Source organism: Canis lupus, chromosome 28 (genome assembly GCF_003254725.2).
Source record: "Canis lupus dingo isolate Sandy chromosome 28, ASM325472v2, whole genome shotgun sequence".
NCBI classification, from domain to species: domain Eukaryota; kingdom Metazoa; phylum Chordata; class Mammalia; order Carnivora; family Canidae; genus Canis; species Canis lupus.
The window spans coordinates 12,256,300-12,272,332 of record NC_064270.1 but is presented as its reverse complement, the minus strand read 5'-3'; the positions used below and the strand labels follow the sequence as shown (position 1 = coordinate 12,272,332).

General features: G+C 34.5%; 1 protein-coding gene across 3 annotated transcripts in view; it reads left to right on the top strand.

Annotated features, from left to right (window-relative positions):
- The window catches only part of HPSE2 (heparanase 2 (inactive)), a 631,399-nt gene that overhangs the window by 63,852 nt on the left and 551,514 nt on the right, over window positions 1-16,033 (top strand). For all 3 annotated transcript variants that reach the window (XR_004810045.2, XM_025466850.3, XM_049102998.1), the window contains exon 3: window positions 1,474-1,635. Coding sequence is in view for 2 of the 3 variants with exons in the window: in XM_025466850.3 (XP_025322635.1) it covers window positions 1,474-1,635 (162 nt within the window). In the remaining variant the exon portion in view is untranslated. The remainder of the gene's footprint in view (window positions 1-1,473; window positions 1,636-16,033) is intronic.

Genomic DNA, 16,033 nt, shown 5'->3' with positions numbered 1-16,033 from the left:
CAGTGGCAAAGCAGTTTGTTCTTTTTTCTTTTCTTTACTTCCTTTCTTTTCTTTTTCGTTTCTCTTCCTTTCCTTCTTTCCTTCTAGCATTTTCTCCTAAAATCCTTCAATTTGCTACATAAAACTCGAAAGTTTCTGCTGCTATCCAGATTGCTGCTGATAAACATTATTTGTTTCTATGATAATCAGCTGAATTATATTTTAATTTGTAAAAACAAATAACTTAAGGGCATCAAAGCTCTATGGTAATTGGGAAATGTTCTAGGTGAATTTTTTTTTAAATTTTTATTTATTTATGATAGTCACAGAGAGAGAGAGAGAGAGAGAGGCAGAGACATAGGCAGAGGGATAAGCAGGCTCCATGTACCGGGAGCCCGATGTGGGATTTGATCCCGGGTCTCCAGGATCGCGCCCTGGGCCAAAGGCAGGCGCTAAACCGCTGCACCACCTAGGGATCCCCTGTGCCACCCAGGGATCCCTAGGTGAATGTTTTTGAGGAAGACTATTTTCTGGACAATACTTCTGCTTTGAGTGAAAATCATATTGAAGTATAAAAAGCAGCCTGTCACTAATGGGAAAATAATTGGGAAAGAGACAGATCTGTAAAGGGACTCTAGCCCTACTTTTGCTTTCTTCACTGACCCACAAATACTTTTAGATTTAAGGAGTTACTAGTGAGTCAGAATGCAGCCAGAGGCACATGAAAGATAGCAGGAGAAATCCTGAGCAGCTGACCCATAGAATGGCAGCCCTAATTTGAGCTGAATGAACTGGCTGGGAGATAAATTTGAAAACAGGTCACATGTTCTCTGAATATACATGCAGGAGCTATCACCTGGTCCTACAGCAGGAGGTAGAGGAAATAATCATAGTCACTAGTATTCAGACAAGGTTGTATGACTTTTTTTCTACGGAGAATGGTAAAAGATGTTAAGAAAAAGCCCCAGGAAGTGCACAAGTCCTGGAAGTAGACTGAGAGGAGAATGGAGGAGTGAGAATCTTAAGCGAGGTCACAGTGAGGTAATAAAATGGAAATTGCCAAAGATTTTGGAAATAAGAGGAGCCTGGGTGGCTCATTTGGTTAAGTGTCTGCCTTCAGCTCAGGTCATAATCTCCAGGTCCTGGGATCAAGCCTCACGTCAGGCTCCCTGCTCAGTGGGGAGTCTGCTTCTCCCTCTGCTCTTCCCCTTGCTCATTCTCTCTCTTTCTCTCTCTCTCTTTTTCAAATAAAATCTTTTAAAAAAGTAAAAAAAATAAATAAAAGAATTTGGAAATGACCAGAGAAACTTGCAGGATGTATCATGAAGTTGGAGACACTTCAGGTTTATTACTTCTGGATCTCTTAATTCTGATGAAATCCTAGTAGGTTATAAATTCTGTCATTTTAGGTGAAACAAGATTTTGATGGGTATATGGTTTTCTGTTATATTGTTTTGTTTTGTTTTTGCTGCCTGCCTTTATTTCTCTTTGTAGACATTGTTCGAAGTGATGTTGCCCTGGATAAACAGAAAGGCTGCAAGATTGCTCAGCACCCTGATGTTATGCTGGAGCTCCAACGGGAGAAGGCAGCTCAGATGCATCTTGTTCTCCTAAAGGAGCAATTCTCTAATACTTACAGTAATCTCATATTAACAGGTAAGCCTGTTGGAGTCGTCTGAAATCTTAGAGCATTATAGATTGTTGGCCTCTATTAATTAATAACTTGATGCTTGGGAGACATTAAAATGGACTCTAGATGAGCCCACATCTGTCTGTCTCCACCCACCATATTCCTTTTTAAATTGTGATGACTTTTGCCTTCCTATAAAAAATATTTCTTGTAGTTTGCAGTATTTTGGCTTGAGGTTATAGGCAACTCAGCATGTGTGTTCTCAAAAGACAGAACCAATGAAAACCTAATGAAGCCTTATAAAAATATGACTTTTTAGATGTGTGCCAGTAGATTTGAAAGAATTACTAAATTTGGTGTCTAAGAAGCTGCTATTTTCCTCTTTCTGTGTATGCCCTTTCTATGAACCCAGTGAACATAAAGATGAAATGTAAAAGAGATAATGATCCACAGGCTGAGCTGAGAATGTTCTATTCCTGGTGGAGTCTGAAAATATCTGGAGAATTTGATTTCTTTTTAAGAGCAAAGAGGCTATGAGACAGCCATACTCCCTTACATCCTTGGTTCAAGGAGGAAAGTGAATTTGTATGAGAGCTCAAAGGAGAAACAACTTTTTGCAGGGCTGCCTGCAAACTTGGCTGGTAAAGAGCATGTGAGTTGCATGCTTTTGTCAAGCTTTAGAGAAGATTCTTAGAGCAGAGCTAATGTGAGAATCATTGAGGACTTGGGATAATTAAGAAGAGCAGTCTAAATTACATTCATTTTCTTGAGCAAGGCATACCTGCATTATATTGATCTAAATAAAGTTAAATAAATCAGTGTCTGTTTTTCCTTGTTTATGAACATTTAAAAATCAAAAAGATGGAATGTCTGATAGGCCATGAACATCTCACACTTATTTTTGTCAACCCCAAGTTAGGAAAATTTTAACTTTTTTTACAGGCTTCCTGGCATTTCACCAGGAATTGCTGAATGGCAACCAAATTGTTTTGCTCTTGAGAAAGCACAAGTCTTCTCTAACTTTTCATCTTGTACCTGGTGGAAAACCCAATTGAATGAGATGAAAGTCAGATTTAAATGTGGCTTTGGTGAACAGAGAAGCGAATTATGGATTTCATAAGTATAGGCCTTGTTTTTTGCTCTTTAATAGGTCATTAAGGAGGGAAAACTTAAAAGTGATTTACGGTCAATGCTTGGTTAGTGAAACTGTTTAAGTTTAGATGTTTGGGAAGAACATAGATTTTTATCCAGATTTCTTTATTCTGTCTCAGGTGTACATGTATTTAGTATTTCTAAATTTAGTTATTAGAAATGAAATATTTTTATTTCATCCTTATTTTAATTTTAGGTCCATATTAAAGGGGTCAAACCCCATGCTCTTTAATGTGGCATAGACAGGGCTTAAGGTAATTCTAACCCTAAACTGTGGATCCAGAGTGTGGCTTGAAGGCATATTATCTTTGAAAACACAAGTGTTCTATTGGGTTCAGTGGAATCTTTTCTAATTCTCAGTAACATAATCCCTTTGGATGTTTATTCGCAGTTCAAACTGTTGGAATCAACATTGTCAACTTTTACCCTGACAACTTGCTTACTTTCCACTAAACAAACTTACCCTAGAGAAGAGCCTCTTTCCTGCTCTCACTTCTCCCAAGCTGCTTCAAAGAGTCCTCAGGCCTTTTCCACATTTTTCACCCAAATGCGTGTACAGAGGTGGTACCTTGCCACAGACAGAGCACTTCGTGTGCACCAGTTTGTTTATATGAAAGTTCAGAAGGTTTTGGTCCAGGTGTTGGGAAGAGATGTACTCACTTCAATTTAGCACCGATGGTAAAGCTATTTTAATGTCCTTTAACTAAGTCTTTGATTTTACACAGTGTGGTTTCCTAATTGTTATGAAGTTTAATCCTTGATTTCTTGTATAAATTTTGAGAACATGGTCTCCAGACAGCTAAACATAATATTTAAACATAACTAAACTAACTTTTGTAAATATTTCCCTTTTCAGTGATGAATGTATATTGGTAAGGAGGGTGAGGTTGAAGGGGCAGAGACCTCTCAAATGAAGTGACTTTCTATACCAACATGTTCAGAACACCTACTCCAGGATTTCTGCTTGGTGATGTTCCACTTATTTTTTATAACTCTGGCATAATCTTTGAAATGTCTGCAATGAAAGTATTTATGTGGAACAGTATGAGGAAACTGGGCCTCCACAATCTCAGAAAGAGATAATTTTCTTTACACTTCTGCCCTCCCCTCAACCCTTCTCTTTAATTGTTTACAGAATTTCATGTATATGGTTAGCAGTGTATCATAATTGTTTCCTGGTCAGTTAGCGGTATATTTTTTATTTTAAAATTGGATTCCTAAGATGGTAGTATGGGAAAAAATTAATAAAGTCAGCAATGTAGGAAATTAATTAAGTGACTGAAATATCAGATAGCTAAAAGCCTTTTTAAAATGATGGGTGTTGTGCTTGCTTTGGTAGCACATATACTAAAATTGGTGGGTGTTGCCTCCACCTAACCAGCAAGCCCTCATTCTTAGTTATTCCATCCCTTAACTAACGTGACTGTCAGTGTTGAGGTGAGAGGTATGTCTTCACATTCTGCATTCCGGCTCATGATCTCTCTTAAACAAGCCACCCCTCAGATGCAGGCTTATGGTATTCTAGCTTTGAAGATCTTCTGACCATTCAATAAAAGGAAACAACTCTGCAGTCCTTAGTGACAGCCCAGTTACAGAAATTAATAATATTTCTTTTAATGTGTATATCTTATTGAAGTATTCCACCTTATAGTTTTGGAAAAGTAGATTGTATTTTTGCATGGTATTAAACATGTCTTAATATTTTCATGTGAATGATTTACATAGCAATGGAAATAATGTTAGCCTCATCTAATCTAGAGGGTTTTTGAAATAAACTCCAAGGCTTTCAGAATATGATGGGGTAATACCAGTAGAATATCAGTGATAGAACTATTTTAAATGGTGATGAGTAACATGATGCACTTTTCACACTGACTCACAACACATGGATGTATGCTTGTCCTGTAGCTTCCAGTTTGTCCTGGAGCTTTTAAGAAAGAACAGGGACGGTTCCTCCATTTCTTTGTGTTCTTATGATTCTTAATGTAATAATGTTCTGTATATTTGTTGGAAATATTCTGCTGTGTATATGATGAATGAATTCATTTGGGATAATTTTGACATCTAATTAATAACTTTCATAGGTTCAGATTCAGCTATTCATTTCTCCTCTCCTTTTGCCATCCCCGTACTTTTTTGAGATGTAAATAGAACTTTTGTGGTAGATACCTATAATCAAATGAAAAAGTCAGCCTTAAGGGGCAATGTATTTTCTAGGGTTCCATTTAGAACATAAGCTTCTGGAGGACAAGGAATATCATATTGTACAGCATTCTGCATAGTTATATAGAGCATAGTGAATGATCTTGAAATGAGGTCAAATTAAAATGTATTTGTGCTGTGAAGTCATTTCAACCCTCTATAACCAGGCAGCCTGAACTGAAGCCATAATAAATAGATGGCTTTACCTAAGATGCTTTCCAATGAGGACTATTGTTATGTTAATTGCTGCCACTTTTTGTTTTGTACCTCCTCTTTCAGTCTTAGATTCCGAAGTGAATTGGAGTCCCTATAGTCAGCTTTACTGTGTTACTGTGGCAAATGAATTGAGCAAAAGAAGCTCGCACTTCTGTGTTGTGGCCCATTCTTCTAAGTTTAGTTGAACCAAGAGCTCAAATCAGTGGAATGAGAACTTTCTTTCAGTTCCCATAAGTCATAATGCTCAGAGGACAATTTGCAGGTCTTTTAATGTTACATTCTGTGGTATTGAAGATAAGATACTTCATTTAACCATTTCCCTGTTAATGTACATTAATTTATATACATGTTGACGCATTTATTTCTGTAGAATAGATTTCTCAAAGAGGGATGTCTGGGTCAAAAAGTTTGTATTTTTAAATTTTACAAAATAAGTTTTTTTGTGGTATAATCTATAAGAAAACATCAATTTTGACAAATGTATACGTCATAGAGTCAAATAGCCACCACTACCATCAAGATACGGATTTCCCTCATCCTAGAAGTTTTCTCATCTCCCTTTGCAATCTCCTTTCCCTTCCTCCAGTCCTTAGCTGTATCTGAACTGATATTTGTTCCTAAAAGTCAAAGAAATGGAATAATAAAGTGGTTGTGTGTCTGATTTCTTTCACTAAGCATAATTTTTTTGAGATTCATTCACTTGCTGCATATTTCAGCATTTCATTCCTTTTACTTGCTGAGTGATATTTCATGTTGTGAATATGCTGCAATTTATTTATCCATTTCTCTGTTGATGAACATTTGGTTTGTTTCTAGTTTTTGGTGATTATGAATAAAGCCACTATAAACGTTTGCTCTCAGCTCTTTGTGTTGACATATTTTTTCTTTTCTCTTAGGTAGTATGGTACCTAGGAGTGGGAATGCTTGATTTCCTGGTGTCTGTTTGACTTAAAAAAAGCTGTCAGATTGTTTTCCAAAGTGGCTGAAACTATCTTATATCCTATCAGTATGTAAGAGTTCTAGGTCATCCACATTTTTGCCAACAATTAGTATTGTCTGACATTTAAATTTTAGCAACTCTAATAAATATATAGTATATCTCATGCTTTTAATTTGCAATTTACCTTATGACTAATGGTATTAGCAGCTCTTATGTGTTTATTTGCCATCTATATGTATTCTTTGGTAAAGAAGCTTTTGCCCATTTAAAAAAATAATGAGTTTTGTTTTCTTACTATTCAGGTTTGAGAGAGTTCTGTATATATTTTGTCTATAAGTCCTTTTTTCAGATATGTGATCTGCAAATATTTTTTTTCTGTGACTGTCTTTTTCCTTTTGACTTTTTTTTAATGTTTTTTTTTTTTTTTTTTTTTTTTGAGAGGAAGAAGGGCTGAGGGAGAGGGAGAAAGAGATTTTTTTTTTTTTTTTTTTTTTTTTTTTTTTTAAGGCATGGGAAAGGAGAAGCAGAGTGAAAGACAGAGAGAGAGAGAGGATCTTAAGCAGGCTCCACACCCAGTGCAGAACCCAGTGCCAGGCTTGATCTCGAAATCCTGAGATCGTGACCTGAGCCATAATCTAGAGTCTGCTGCTTAGCCAACTGAGCCATCCAGACGCCAGTGTCTTTTTATTTTCTTAACAGTTTCTTTTAGAGAGAAGGGTCTTAATTTTGATGAAGTCCAATTTATGAATTTTTTATGGTTTGCATTTAAAATTGTGATGCACATTGCCAGATAATTTTTAGAAAAGATTATAGCAATTCCTATTCTCACTAGCAGTGTATGAGAGCAATTATTTCCTGACATTCTCATTAGCACTGGATATCAGCATTTTTTTCAAGCTTACTCGGCCTAACAGGTGAGAACTATTATCTTATTGTTGCAATTTTCTGGTGATAGCCAGAGAGAGTATATTTTCACATATTGTTAATTTGCAGTTTGTTTTGTGAGTATTCTTTGTGAATTAGGAATGTTAATCCTTTGTCCTATGTATTGCAAATAATTTTCCTGGATATCATTCATTTTTTTACTGTTTTTAATTTAGAGCTTTAATATCTTACTAAAACTGTAATTTATGTTTATATTAGCTTGATGTAAGTATATCACATTATTTTCTTCCATGCTGTGAGTGCACTGTTTTTAAAATAAAACATTCTTTTGCTGCTAAATTGAAACATCATATATGGTTATATATTATATATTATACTCCCACATATATATATGTACATCTTTCTGAACTGTATTTTCTGTCATTTTTCTGTTTTTTATTTCTGTGCCAATACTATACTGTTTTGATATCTGGTAAGGTTTATTAACTACTCTCTCACTTTTTCCCACAAGGTTTTCATAGCTATTCTCATATAATCACTTTTTGAAATGAGTTTCTCATTTCTTCCAGTTCAAGAATACTCGTCACTAGATTCTGATTGGAATTGTATTCAATTTATATCCTGATTTGGAGGGAATTGATATTTTTCTTAAGAATATGCTACATCTCTTTATTTGTTCAATTGTTGTATGTCATTTGAAGATATTTCATAAATTTTTTCACGTGACTTTTTTAACTTCTTCTTTAATGTTTTATACCTTTGCTGATATGGAGAGTGAATTTCTTTCTTTTTATAACTTATTTCCAGTGTAAGAAAGAAGCTGTTGATGAAAGACAAGTATTTTCCTTTTAGTTTCTAAAAACCTCACAAACAATATTGAAAAATCGTGGTGATAGTTGCTTTTTACATTTCAATGAAATGACTCATTATTTCATGTGCATAAACATCTAGATATTTATCCATGACAACTAATAGTTTAAAAAATATGATTTTCAAAATGAGAATAACTTTATTATTTTTCTGATTATAGTGATAAAAATCTTTTTATTAATATCCTTTTGGACATTTCTCTATTCATATACACACATATATAAGTTATAAACATATAGGAAACACACATACTTTATACAAACCAAGTAACATGATACATGCCTGTTATTTTGTAATTTCTGTTAATATTTTGTGAACATCTTTCTATATCAGAGAATATGGGCTCATACTCTTTTTAATAGCTACATTAGAATTGTGTTTTATGGATATATTGTAATTATTTAACTGATCTTTAGACATCATGGTTATCTTTAATTTTTCATGATTTTAAACAGTGTTGTGATGAACATCATTACATTTGTATCTTTGTATACTTCCTAGAAGTATGAGTGCTATGTCAAAGGAATGAACATTTAAACTATTTTTAGTAAATGGACTTTAAAAAAAATAGTAAATAGACTTTTAGGAAGGTCATGCCAGTTTATACTTATACCAACAATATGTAAGAGAAAACTAATTTATTTTGCTTTTTGCTAATGCTGATTATTTTCCCTTTTTACATGTGTTAGTGTAATAGGTTATAATTAATACATTGTTTCTAATTATAGTTCATTTGATTACTAATGAGGTAATGATCTTTTTATGTTCTTTGTCATTATTTCTATGAATTGTCCATTTCTTTAGTCCACTTTTTTGGATTATTGGTCAATTTCTTATTGAATTATAAGAACCTTTTTATGTGTAAGTGATAGTAATCTTTTGTCATGTATATTGCAAAAAATGTTTTCTTGGACTTTTAGTAGTCTTTACTTATATTTTTTTCAATTTTAATTTTCTTTCTTGTGTTTTCTTTAAAAAATTTTTTTTATTGGAGTTCAGTTTGCCAACATAAAGCATGACACCCACTGCTCATCCTGCCATGCCCCCCTCAGTGCCCATGACCCAGTCACCCCAACCCCCTACCCATCTCCCTTTCCATTACCCCTTTTTTGTTTCCCAGAGTTAGGTGTCTCTCATGTTTTGTCACCCTCACTGATATTTCCCACTCATTTTCTCTCCTTTCCCCTTTATTCCCTTTCACTAATTTTTATATTCCCCAAGTGAATGAGACCATATAATGTTTGTCCTTTTCTGATTGACTTATTTCACTCCGCATAATACCCTCCAGTTCCATCCACATCGAAGCAAATGGTGGGTATTTGTCGTTTCTAATGACTGAGTAATATTCCATTGTATACATATACCACATCTTCTTAATCCATTCATCTTTCGATGGACTCTGAGGCTCCTTCCACAGTTTGGCTATTGTGGACATTGCTGCTATAAACATTGGGGTGCAGGTGTTCTGGTGTTTCACTGCATCTGTATCTTTGGGGTAAATCCCCAGTAGTGCAATTGTTCAAAGAGTTAAAAATAGAACTGCCCTACGACCCAGCAATTTTAGTAGTCTTTAAATTTTGTTTTTCTTTTCTGTATCTCTCTTCCTCTGTATTCTCCCCTGGCAGGCTAGCAGTTTGGCTGTCATTGCTATTGCTCTTGGTGTACCTAGCTCGGAACCAGGTTTTATAGTGGTGTGTGGTTCTGCTCTGTGGTGATATTTGGGGTCTTATTATATCCAGTCTCTGGGCCACGTGGCTTGGTGAATTCTAGGTATCTTGCAGCCCCTCTCACTTTTCCCTGCCTGCTTCCCATCGACTTTTGTCTCTGGGCAGCAAGTTAGCGGTGTTTATTTTTTATTTTTATTTTTTTAATTTTGTTTTTCCACTTAGTGAGTCTGGCTCTGGTCTTCCATCTCTCCCAGGGCACTTTTTATCTGCATTATCTCTTAACAGTCAAACTACTGTGACATCACTGTGACAGTGATAGGGTCGGCAGGTTTGGAGCAGAGACTACTTTAGATATGGCAGTCAGAGAAGGTCTCTCTTAGCTGAGACTTTCCAGCTGTGTAATCATTAGTATGTTTCAACCATCAATGTCCCTATCATTAATAGGTTGGTAGTAATATGTGCATTGCTTTTCTTTTTAGAGTTACTTTTGGGAATCATTGTCTCAGAGAGTGTTAAAACTAGAGAATTGGCGTTCTGATCTGTGTTTGAATAATAAGATAATGAATGTGAAAACACTTTATAAGTTAATCTGCTTCATGTCTTTATTAGTGAAGGAATCACAGTGGTCCCTTGGTGCAGAAATACACAAGTAGTTGGGCAGTTTTTTATTCTACCTAGTTGTGTTTGTTCAACATGTGAGTTTTGGAATCAGACAGTCTGACTCTAGAACAACCACACCAGCTTTCTTATCTTGGGAAAGTTTTTATCCTCTCTTTAGCTTTGAGTTCTTCAGGCATAAAATGGTGTTTGTATCTTACATATCTCAGAGAATTATTTGAGGATTAAATGAGACTGTGTGCATAATGCTTTAAGTACAGTACCTGGTATATAGTAAGTAATTATCCCATATTTGTTAGATTTATTCTTGTGATTAATTTTACTATTCTTTCTAATGCATATCTTACTCTTGGTAGCTCAATTTCTTTTTGGAACTGAAATTTGTCTATTTTTAGATATCAGTTAACATAATATGGGAAGATAAAACTAATGAGAAACTATTTTGAGCTCTGCTGTTAACTTGTGGTAACTTCATGATAAATGTCCCTACCACTCTGAACCTTGGATTTTTTCAGTTATGTAGGATGTGTGTAAGCATTAGTAAAATAAAGCACAAAGAGTCACTCAGTCTCCTAGATAAGAAAGGTCTGAAACATATGAGAAGTGTTGTTCATGATTTTTTGGTTAAGCATTTTGAGTTCCTTGAAGGCATGGCACACTAGATGAATATTACTTGGTATTAGACTTTTCCTGATTATCCTAAATGAAGCTCTGATGCTGAGCAGAACAGAAATTAGATGGTATTCTATATATTAGAATGAGTCTAATGCCATTATCAACGTAATGAAATGTCTACATAAAAGTCAGTGACCATATACAAGCGCACAGCCATGAGGTTAAATAAATGACTAGAAGTTTCCCTTTTCTCCAGCTGCTTTATGGTTTTAAGTATAAGGATACACTCAGTTGCTGAAAGATCCTCTTATAAACCATCACATGAGTGAAAAATAAGTTATTAACAAACTCAATTTCTTACGTTAAATATCTTCTATATTTAACAGACATAAATTACATTTCGGTAAATATGATCAGAAAATACAAAACATAAAAAAGAATATAATTATACAAACTGTACATTTTGTTGTATTGACAATTAGAATAATCACTAACGGATGTTTTTAAAAAGTGCTCGTGTTCTGCTTCTCTCAAAATTAGATTTGGGAGCATCAACTGATTTTCTCCCAAGGTGATGGAAGCTTTGTGTGAATCACAGAATGAACTTCCTTATTTCTAGGAGTATTTATGTTAGGAGACATGCAGAAATATGATTATTTCTTGTTTTTCAGCCATTGTCTGTAAAGGTGATGTAGGAAGGAGTCCTTTGAATTCATTTTAACTTTAGTTCTCCTGTTCTCTTACTATGAGAGAGTTTCTCCTATGTTCCTTCAGTAGGCTGATGGCATCACATCAAATATAATTGAATAAAAGTGATTTTTTTGCAGAGTGAATTAAATGCTGACTGTTCTATACAAGTCTACCAGTGGTATCTTTTAGAGAATTTAGGTCAGTGATCTACAAGGACCAGGCAGGTGTGTGGGAAGGTGTATAGACATTCCAGGAGATGTGCAGATAAAACCCCATCGAGTGGAGGAGTTTTGCTAATTATTAATTACTGTCAGACAGTTTTTAGTTTTATACATTTTTATTTATTCTGAGAATGGAGTGAGAATTTTCATAATTGGGAGGAATTGATAATGTATATTATCTGTTAGGTTATTTTCAGTATATTTCAACATACTGCAGTTCACATGTGCCCAGTTCAATAGATTTAAAGAGATTTTTTTAATAAAAGAAGTTGGATTAAATATGGTTCTAGTGATGCCAGCACAAAGGAACAAAAAGAAAATTGCAAAGCTGACAGTTCGTCTTTTTAAAAAAAGTTTTTATTTATATTCCACTTAGTTAACATACTATGTAATATTAGTTTCAGATGTACAATTTAGTGATTCAACAGTTACATACAATCTTTGTCAGCCACATGATTTGGTAAAAATAATCTGACAAGAAATCCAAAAAATTTCTGAATTATCAAGAATATTTGAAAATTGTAGGTAATCAAGTTTACATATTATTTTGAATAATATGTCTTATTGAAAGTTTAATAATACTCACATATTAATACTATTTTAAAAATAGGAGCAAAAAAGTTTTTGAACCATTATCAAAATAAAACAACTTTAAAATATTGCTTATTTAATTTTTAGCTGGTTAATTAAAAATTTCTATTTTGACCTATGTTTTATAATGTAACTATAACTACAGTAAGTGCATGTGTAATATATATATATTACATCTATGGAAATATATATTTTATATATATTAATACTTATATATGGATCATTTGTGATAAAAATGTTTTACTCATATGCAATCAAAAAATTTGGAGATCACCAACCTATGAAGTTCTTTATTTCTCAAAGCAGTGTAGGAGAGTAGATGTAAGCAGAAATTTGGGGGCTAAACAGACCCAGGTTTTGATCCTGTGCTGACCATGTACTAGTTGTATGGAGCCTGGACTAACTACTTAATCTCGTTCTCATTTGTGAAATAGGGAAAATAATATCTTACATGGTTTGTGGGTTTAGATTAGCTAATATGAAGTGCTTAATACAAAGCCATACACTCAATGAATGTTAGCTATGTTGTGTTATTATAATTATTATGTTGTTATTATTAATAAAGAGATTGTCCTTTAGGGAATCTTCCATAAATAGCACATGTCTTGGGTACTATCACAATACAAAGTGAAAAAGAGCTAAATAGATTTCAAAAGAAGCAAATCTTTAAGTTTCATGATTGTTGTCAGGACTTAAGTTTTTCATGCACCTGGAGTGTGTGTGTGTGTGTGTGTGTGTGTGTATGTGTGAGGGCTGAGGCTTTGGAGGAAATAGAGTGTTTATAGAGATTACAGGGGCATGGGAAAATGAACATGCTTGCCACACTTTTTCCCTAGAGCAGTTCTAGTCTCTGTTAGGCATCTGAACAGGAGAAATGCAACCATCCTACAATTTCTTTAGTTTTTGGCCTATTTCCTTTGAATGTAACGGCTTCAGCTGTTACAGGTTACTCGTTCCTTTCCTTGGTATGAAGAAAATTTACAGATCTGCAGATAAAACTTCACAGATAATCTGGGTGAGTGAAAGTATGGTGGGAGTAGGAAGTGATTAATTGTACTATGCAGCAGGGAAAAATAACATTTTGTGCACCTGGAATAGCCACTTGGTTCTCAGGTGATTCATGTTGTAAAATATATTATTGTTACAGTGATTGATTATATATCAGGGAGACAGTTTTAGAGTTGAGAGACCTGGATTTCAGCTTTGCCATTTGCTTCTATGTACCCTGGGGCAATCCTCAGCTTCCTCGTTTATAAATTTGGAATTATAGTATCTGCCTTTTGTGAATATTCGTACAACCCGTATCTGAGCACCTATCATGTGCTAGTACTGTGCTATCCACTGGGGATATGTAGGTAAGACTTGATTTGATCCCTGCTTTCCCTGAAAGTATAGTATGATAAGGAGACAAATGTGCAAACAATTGTAGCTCACTGTGATTAGGGCTATATTAGAAAATAGTCTGAGTTGGCCTACCGGAATCGAGGAGGTCTTCATGAAAGAAGTGGGGCTAACGATCTTTGAATTTTTACTCTTACATAAAAATTCTGGTTATCACTTGTTTCAGAAGTTAAGAACTGTTTGGCATATTAAAAGGGAAAAAAGCACAGGAACAATTTTCTTCAAATTTGTTGGCAGTCTCTGGTGCCTTCAAATAATAAAAATAGTTTACAGGGAAGGAAGTACTATACCTTTATTTTGTACACTAGAATTAGAGATATATGTATGTGCCTGCAGATGTGGTATGGAATTAGAATTGTTGAGCAACTTGGAGGATCTCAATCTTTCTTTTTCTGGTTCTTTTTCCTCATCTCTGTCTTTTGCTTGTGTGAGGATATACATCAGGGCCTCACCTTCTGTTGTCTTCCTCCACGTTTTAATCTACACTTGCAGCTTGAATTATCACATAAAGGCACATTCTGGCTTTGTGGGATCTGTAGTTTATAGAATTTTATTTGATTTCTTTAAGACAAAGGATACAAAATTATGAACTCAAAATTAATTACACACCAGTGTTTATATGGAAAGTCAGAAGAAGATCTAGAATAGCCAGCACAGTTCTGAGGAGAAACAAAGTCAGAGAACCCAGCTTTAAGACTTACTGTAAGGTGGCAGTAATCAAGATAATGTGATAATCAAGAAAATGTAGTATTGCCTCTGTAAGGTGGCAGTAATCAAGATAATGTGATAATCAAGATAATGTAGTATTCCATCACAAGATAAGTAGATCTTGTGATGGAATAGAGAGCTCAGGAGTAGACCCACACAAATACTTGATCTGGTCTTTGACAAGAGGAAAGGTAATTCAGTGAGAAAGGTTAGTCTTTTTAGCACATTCTACTGGAATAACTAGTCATCCATATTTAAAAAAAAAAAGAATCTAGAAACAGACCCTCCACCTTTCACAGAGATGAGAATGAATGATAAATCCAAGAGTAAAACATTAAACTGTAAAACTTCTAGAAGATAACATGGAAGAAATTCTCGATGACCTTGAGTTTGGTCAATAGCATGAGTTTTGAAGTAAAAAGTTGAAAAATTGCACTTCCTTAAAATTAAGAACTTGTACTCTTCAACAGTTGCTATAAGAGAATGATCAAGTGGGTCCAGAAACATTCCTAATTTATAATTTGGGATATTGTAAAATAATATTTTATGTTAAATTTGTCAAAAAATTACCTTCTTTCTCTCTACATACATTGTGATTTGTATTTCACAAGTAAATTTGTGATCCTTTACAAACTTGTCAGATATTGCTGTTTTATGAAAGGAAAAGTGATTAATATTGAAAAACTGAATGATGCTTTTATGAATCTTTTGGGTAATTTCAATAGAATGTTTGGGTTTCCTAATCCGTTAATAAAAGACAAATGGAATAAAAATATTGTTTTTCTGCTAACATCAAGATTTAAATAAAATGTTATTTTAATGCAGTAAAAACTTTTTTTTAAAGATTTTATTTATTTATTCATGAGACACACACACACACACACACACACACACACACACAGAGAGAGAAAGAGAGAGGCAGAGACACAGGCAGAGGGAGAAGCAGGCTCCATGCAGGGAGCCCAATGTGGGACTCAATCCCGGGTCTCCAGGATCAGGCCCTGGGCTGAAGGCAGCGCTAAACCGCTGAGCTACCCGGGCTGCCCAGTAAAAACTTTTTCAATGGCCAATTTCCATATTTCCTGAAAACATTTGCGAAAGTGCAACTCTGTACATCATCATATAGATGAGTCTTCTTGATAAATCTTACTCTTCCTTGTGCATTGAAGTCATACGTCATTTTAGAAGAGGAAAGGATGCTTATTATCTTGTGTTCCTAAGGCAAGAAGTTATACCTGTCATGGTATACTTGTCAAGTATAGTGAGCTTCTGCACACGCTTTGAGGAGCAGTTTCCACCTTTGTTCTGTGGCTGCTGCTCCTTTCTCTTTAGAGATAATTTTGAGCTGAAAAGCCAACCAGGAGCTGAAAACTAATCTCCTTTTCAAGTGAACCTACTCAAAAGAAGAGTGTATGCTAACTACAGGAAACTAATACTAAGGAGCATGTCTTTTTCTTCTAAAGTAGCTTCATGATAATATTTTCTTAGGAGAAGAAATCCCCAAATTAATATTCTTGTGTCTTTGAGTCAGATAATTCTATATTGGTGTTTTAGAGATATTTCCTCATGACACAAACTAACTAGCTAGTATATGAATTTTTAGGGAATAAATTGTCCTGTTTTCCTTAAAGATTATTTATGCTCCTGT